This window comes from Belonocnema kinseyi, chromosome 7 (assembly GCF_010883055.1).
Source record: "Belonocnema kinseyi isolate 2016_QV_RU_SX_M_011 chromosome 7, B_treatae_v1, whole genome shotgun sequence".
Taxonomy (NCBI): domain Eukaryota; kingdom Metazoa; phylum Arthropoda; class Insecta; order Hymenoptera; family Cynipidae; genus Belonocnema; species Belonocnema kinseyi.
Window position 1 is genome coordinate 101,329,498 of NC_046663.1, and position 7,441 is coordinate 101,336,938.

Here is a 7,441-nt window from a genome sequence, read left to right on the forward strand (position 1 = left end):
ATTGAGACATAACATGGTTTCATCTAGAGTTAATTTATTGTTTATTTTCAACGTCTTTTCATTTAAATATCTTCCTTAATTGTGCCGGTAAAGACTGATTTTTAAATGAAATTTTTCGTAAATTAGTCCCGCTAGAGGGTCGGAAATTTTCACAAAAAAGGTATTTCATTATGATTCTCTATATTTAATTATATTATAAATTTATTTTACAAAATTCAAATAACTAAGCACGTACGACCCTCCTTAAAGTGCTTTGAATTTTCAATTTCTTACAATTCAATACCCTCCCTAAGTTTCATTATATAAAAGTGTTACATAGAACCTGAGAAAATTTTTTTTCAAATTGGTTGAAATGAAATAATTATCGAAAATTTGACTTTCAAAAATCCAAAGCACATTTCCTTTTGAATAAATTTTGGGTTATATAAACATAAGCATAAAAATCGAACATGTTAGAAAAGATCGACTAGCGAGTAAGTAGCATATCTTAATAACAATACTTAACAGACAAAATAAAAAGCAAGAAGAACCCTCTCAGCCCAATGGACGGCTCCTATCCTAATAATACGTCCTTAATTAGTTTTATTTCACTTTCTCGGGCTGGCTACTCGATATGTGTATAGAATCTTCTAAACAAATAACAAAGTCTGTATAGAAATTCAAACAAATTTCAAATCTTTCTTTGTACCCTGATAAAATCAATCAATATATCAAAAAATAAAAATAGTGTATCAATGTAGAAGAAAAATTATAGTTGTATAAATTTATATACAGAAACAATTTATACTCTAATTCAAAAGAATATAAATAAAATGAAGTTGGTTAATATTAAAGACTTATTGAATTTTCAGCTGTGATAGGACCAATCCGTGCAAGCTGCACTAACAATCTATCAGTAACTGAAGTTTTTAAGCAGTAAAATTCACGCAACTATACTGCAATCATTAATAAAATGTCTTGTCTTAGAACTAGATTAACCGCTATGCCACAGGTTTTAGCATCACGTACGAATAAGTATTGCAAACGCTAGAATGACAGAATACTTAGTACCTTTTTTCATATGTTAATGGATAGACTGCATTTTGTCTAAAGATTTATGTTAGCGTAATTTACCGACATCTGGAGCATTCAAAGTTTCATGTCCGTACTAAATTTAGAAGGCTTTAGACTTTCTAGATCCAATGAAAACAATAATTTCCAAGGTAGGAAAATGTGTAATTTTATTAATGTGATTGCTAAAAAATAGTTTTTATCCCTGCTAAATGCTAGAATAAATTGAAAGGGTATTGCTGTGTTTAAAATGTAAAAAACAATTTGAAAGTCACAATAATTACCTCATACACTTATCTAGAAGCATTTAAATTTAACATGGACACCCCCCCCCCCCCATGGTATAAGTATCAGAAAGTATCGGCAACAGGAATCTTGATCCAAAAAGCAGTCGAAACCTTAACTCTAATACGTTTCGCACTCTCTAATTTATTTTTCAAGTCACATGAGTTATCGTGTAGACGTCATAAAATCGCTGGATTCAGTGCGAGTAGCGGATAAGGCGAATTTCCTCACTCTCATCATCTTGATAAAGATTCAACATGGGTCGATATTTTTCACCAAAACAAAAGATCCAGTGATCCGAAATATTCTTCTATTGCCTAATGATTCCTGATACATGTAAATTTGTGTTTTCAATTTACTACAGTTTTTTTTATGAATTTACATCCAACATTCTTGGTAGATTAAAAATATTTGATTGTAAAATTGATATTAATAATGATCTTAAGGCCACAAATTGTGTTTTTAAATATTTCGAAACATCCCTGGATCTGTTTATCGAATCAATTACGATATGCTCTGCAACCCTTTCAATCACGAAATTCTACTAACTTATCTGAAATAAGAAGCTTATTAAAAGCTTGTGATTGGTGTGATATTTATTTTTCTTTTGGCAGTTTTAAATAATCCATATTTTTTATTAAACGTTTGCGTAATACTTGTACCGTGGGTGGAAGAAAGGATTACATTTTTTCACCCTGTTGACACTCCACCAATATCAAGTAGAATTAAAATAGGATTCTTTATCTCATTTCTTTTTAATATTGGTTTTGCATGAAAGAGGTAAGTAGTCAGTTTGATACTTTTGGTCTATAAGTCGGACCACATTGAAAACGTGTAGAGTTTAAAAACAGAAAACTCTCAAACCTCGATTTTTTAGGTTTTAATTTTTAACACCGATTACTATTAAAGAGACATAGAATTCTCATATTGAGTATTAATTATTAGAGGAATATTAATTTCTGTCAACAGAGCAACTTCCGCAATGGACTCGCGTTTCTTAAACGTCTGGAAATATTTGTAATTTGAGTTATGTAATTTATATATAGGCGAATCTACGCATCTTCGGGAAAAATCGGGATTCGTTTATAACAGTATGACCTCGAGAAAATTTTAATAGTGGTAGTGCACTAGATATTAATGTTAAAAGACTTTATATTTACGTTAATTGACAGATAACTTCGCCCTTGATGATAAGTAATTAGAAATTTCCCACTATGCAAGCCTAATTAATTAAATTGATCATTATATCATAATAATATAATTATTGTACTAAATTAAATTCTTCGAAATTTTATTTGTGTGATTATGAATTATTGTAATATAAATTTAAAGGAACGCTCCCTTTTAATCATAAAATATTTATTAAGTTTTGTTTCGCGAAAGGATAAAGTGGGAATTTGTCATGGATTCTTTTCAAAAGATGGATAAGCGAATTGATGAGATTTCGCCCATTTCAGAGCTGGCTTACTTATTTTCCCTTTCTATTTTAAAGGAAATATTCGATACGGCTTAGAAGATAGACTGTTAATTGCGAATCACGAATTATTTTCACGTGAAACTTGTCCTGCACGAGATTTCGAGGTCTTACTATTTAGTTCTAGGTTATATCCTCGTCATCGTCACTAGGACTACCTGTGGGACAACAAAGACCCTCAGAACCATCACTTCTGATGCAGAAGAGCAATGTTTCCGCTACTGTCACTTCATGCGGAACAATTCCATGGAATTCTTTAAGGTCTGCTGCTGGAAACCAGACCTTCTCATTGTCGTCGATTATGAGTATTCCAAAGTATCTAGAATAAGAATTTAGGAATATACCACAACTTTAAATGTAACATCAGAAATTAGAATCAATTACATAATAGCAATGCTCTAAAAATTCTAGAAGAAGATAGCACTTTTTTAATTAAAAGATAATTTTGCAGGATTTGTTTTATATCGAAGGTCAAAGTGAAAATTTATCTTATCTAGACATTTGGCTTTTGACCCTAGACCCTGAATTCTGATCCCTGATCTCTAACCTCTGACTTCTAAAAATTGCCCTTTAACTCACTGAAATATACCATTCTACCCTTGCCGTATGACCTTTCACGCCTGACCTATAATTTTTCACCTTTGACATCTGACCCTATACCTAAACTACAAAGCCTCATCCTCTTCTTGCACTACTTTCTTATTACGTCAATAATTTAAAGGACAGTATTAAAGTTCCCTGTCAATTATATTGTATATAAAGAAATAACAATTATCTCCCTCTCTCTCTAATGCAGTGGATAATCGAAAATTTTCATGCCTTCTAATATAATATATTTTAATAGCTAAAGATTCCCAAAAAATGTATGTTAAATTGATATTTCTTATGAAAGTTCAAACAGTTTTTCGAATTCCGGAAAGTAGTAAACTTAACAATTTCAAATTGGTACTTCATTAAGTATAAGTTCTGTTTTATTGCTCTTACTCTATGAAGCCTTACTTTCTAAAATAAACATAAAGGAAGATGAAACTGGATCCAATTTACTAAAAGATAAATAGAATATAAACTATAGAAAACTATACAGAACGCAAATCCAATCAATATATAAAAATATTTAAAACGTTCTCATATGGATAACCGCGGAATTTCACCGGTAGCCGGTGGAATTCTACAAAATTGCACCAGCTCCCGGAAAAATGGTGGAAAATTTTCAGCTGTAATCACGTCTCATGACAGTGAGATAGTTGGTTATAGTCTATGATGGACTCAATAGGACGATCCGGCAAAAGTTTCATGCACCCTGAGGACACGGAACGACCCAAGTACGACCACCATCTGTATTTTCCTCGTAAGTCTCTTAGCGTTTCCTTGGCACGCAGAGGTGCTTTTCAGGCTACTAACCAGTGAAAGCTTGACACCTCCAATAGGACCTCCAATAAAGAAGCATGTTCGTTTTAGATAATATGTTCCTGGTCAACAGTTTTGAAAGATCAAACACGTTGGATGAGACGTTTTATTTGCATATGAGAGTATTCTTTATAAATTTTTCGTCCAGAATGCAGTTTTGTGGCACGACCACGTATTTATAGGTCTCTTCAGCGCCGAGGTTTCACATAGCCTTTCTGCCGACTGGCTCAGAGTCTTCGGAGATGCCATTAAAAGTTCATTATTTTAAATAAACCTTGGCGAATTTTTTTGACCCAAACTCCATTTGAATCTCCTAAGAATATTTTTCGATAATCCTTAATTAAGGATACGGCTTATTGTGTCGCTATGAAAGACAATTCTGTGAACAGTGACGTTGGAAGTTCTAACACGATGTTTTCCAGATCAGATAGTAAATCTGGTTGTCCGAATTCTATGGGAGGTTGAATTGAAATCTTTCCAGTAATTAATCCAGGTAATCGATAATTAGCGCTGGTAAGATTCTACGTCTTTGCAGACACATCTTTTGATGTGCAGGTTCTCTCGACATCCTGCAACGATCTGTATCCAATTAAACCAGATCTTTGTGTTCAAGGGAAACCTGTATGTTGATGCTTTTCTGGGTTCATTATTATGAAAAAGAAGTATTAGTAACTATAGCATCTAGTACTTTTTTCTCGAAAAAGTATTTGATTTCTAATAGTTATTCGCAAAAAAAGTATTAGACCTAATACTTCTTTTTGATAATGGCTGAAGCATCGGTCTTCCTCTACTAGATGCAGGCGTTGATGCGAAAAGCGTAAGAGCTCTGGGTGTTTCTCCCACACGAGAGCGTTTTTTCATGACATGTAAACTTCTTGTTTAGGGGCGATACTGGTATAGCAGCACTCCAGCAGGTCGTCCTTGAGTCGATCTATCCACTTGAAAGTATTGAGATGCTTATGATTTATCGCATAGACTCTGTCTTGTTCGACTCTTCCAACTGAAGGGTAGTTGACAATGTTGTCCGATCTATTGTCAGGAGCACTGCCCATTCGATTATCTTGAAACGCCATTACTACAACTATGTTTGGTTTACCATTGTTCTTCCCACGAGCAGATAGGGAAAAAGAGCTTAGCCATACTTGTAGAGCTCCACATGCTGCATACTCTGAGAGGTCGCCCGGTATCGACGAGTCACGGTTTGAGACACCTCAAGCAGGTGCCATTAAGCTTTCAGCACGGTTTTTACACCTCCGCTTTCAGACTAATTCCTTTAGGAGCATCCCTGGAGAATTGTCCGTGACTGCTTTTTAATAATTATTATTGTAAACACATTTAGCAGAAACCCTTGGTACGGGGACATTGGTTTCGAACCCCGTGGACGTGTCCGGTAGCTTTGTCATAGCCATTCGGTTCGATTCCAAAGGAACCAAAACCGAAAACCAAATATATACAATGCAGTGCCAAAATATGATCAAATTTTGATGAAAACAAAATTAGCTTATGATTAGGATAAAGCAAAATAAACTTTGTTTTGTATTGCAAAATAAAATAGAACAGATTGTGATAAACGAAGAGAGGAATTTAGATTGAGTCTATTATAAGAAGATTTTTTAATATCAGTTTAGCCAAGTACATCATTTTTAGTCGTTTAAAAAAAATTGTTGGTACTGACCTACAAATGGTAACAACGGGAATCCAAAGAACAGACGCGAGAATGAGGAAGGCTATTAAACAGATCGCCCAATCAGGCCAATCCTGTCTCTCTGTAACGCCTTTACTGGCCACCCAAGCTTGATAACCACTTCCTTGCACGAATATTTCGATAATGGATGCTACTAGAATACTCAACATAGCTAGAGGGCTAAGATATTTCCAGCAAATTAACCAATAAAGGCCTGGTCGATTACCAGTCATTAATTCAATGTCGTCTGCAAACCTGAAAGCACATTTTGAATTTAATGTTTAAAAACTGTGTTGCTCGCATTTATAATTAATAATTCCTTCATACTAATGTAGATACATTTGAAAAATATTATCGTTTTATTATTAGCAGACAGAAATATATTAAACATCTAAACTAAAAGTACTTGAAGAATATATGATTATCTTACCTTTTAAGACCGTATACATAAGATACTGCTATGCATTCGAAGAATGCAATTATTAACAATGGAAAATTGCCACTGAAATTGTCAAAAAGCACGAAGACATAACTTCCAGCTCCGTGAGCGAATGCCATGGAAATTATACAACACACGAGGCAAATGCCACCTATGGAAAAGAAAACTTTTTTTGTACACAGGTTGCCATTGGCAATTTTTTTATTTCATTTTTTAGATGTCAGTTGATCCTCTCTTATGATCTAAATACAACATGTTTTGAAAATAAAAATAAATAGTTTGAAATTAATTATTATAATGTATTGAATTATACCTGTAAGAATTTCCTTTCGCAAATTGGGAAAAAGTTTCAAATCGACGATACTTGTAACAACACCTTCCAGGGTTCCGAACTGTGAATCGATACCGAGAGTAAAAAGCATAAGAAAAAATAGCACTGACCAAAACGGAGCTCCCGGAAACTGATTTATCGCTTCAGTAAATATTATGAATGCCAATCCAGTACCAGATGCTGACTGAAACGATTTTTAAAAGTCGCTTAGATATAATATTTAATTGATACATTGAATATCATATCATTCAATGTAACGTTCTTTTTGGAACGTCCGGATTTAATCTACTGCACATGATGATATGAATACGAAGAAAAAGTAATTCTTTCATCGTTTTATAGGCTCTGCACAATATATAATGTGAAACTCTTGTACTTAAATATTATTTCGTTGCAATATAGTGCATGTTTACTTACATTGTCTAGTTCTTTCTCGAGATCACAGATTGGTAAGCCTGGCATTATTTCATTTTTAAAAGTGCCGTTTATGCTTGTAATATTGAGTAGGACACCAGCATCAGGAGGATCAATTGGAATTCGTTCAAGACTTCCATAAATGTTAAGTAATGTAGCATTTCTGTCGGCTAAACACTGTTCGTAAACCATTGTTGCTTTGAAACCTGTGAATAAATGTAAATTTTTCTAAATGACATTGCATGCTAGGGGTCATTCACAAAATACGTGATACGTTCAGGGGAGGGTGGGGGTCTGCCGATGTATCATTCTCCATGCTAAGACCAATGGAAAAAGTATCACGCAGGGGGGGGGGGG

General features: G+C 33.9%; 1 protein-coding gene across 1 annotated transcript in view; it reads right to left on the reverse strand.

The window, feature by feature from the left end:
• Positions 1-2,655: 2,655 nt before the first annotated feature.
• LOC117176226 (sodium-dependent neutral amino acid transporter B(0)AT3) overlaps positions 2,656-7,441 on the reverse strand; it is a 21,607-nt gene continuing 16,821 nt past the window's right edge. Inside the window, exons 10-14 of the mRNA XM_033366364.1 lie at positions 7,088-7,290; positions 6,653-6,854; positions 6,331-6,490; positions 5,892-6,155; positions 2,656-3,128 (exon numbers count right to left, since the gene is read on the reverse strand). Of these exons, the coding sequence (XP_033222255.1) occupies positions 2,933-3,128; positions 5,892-6,155; positions 6,331-6,490; positions 6,653-6,854; positions 7,088-7,290 (1,025 nt within the window). The 3' untranslated portion in view covers positions 2,656-2,932. The remainder of the gene's footprint in view (positions 3,129-5,891; positions 6,156-6,330; positions 6,491-6,652; positions 6,855-7,087; positions 7,291-7,441) is intronic.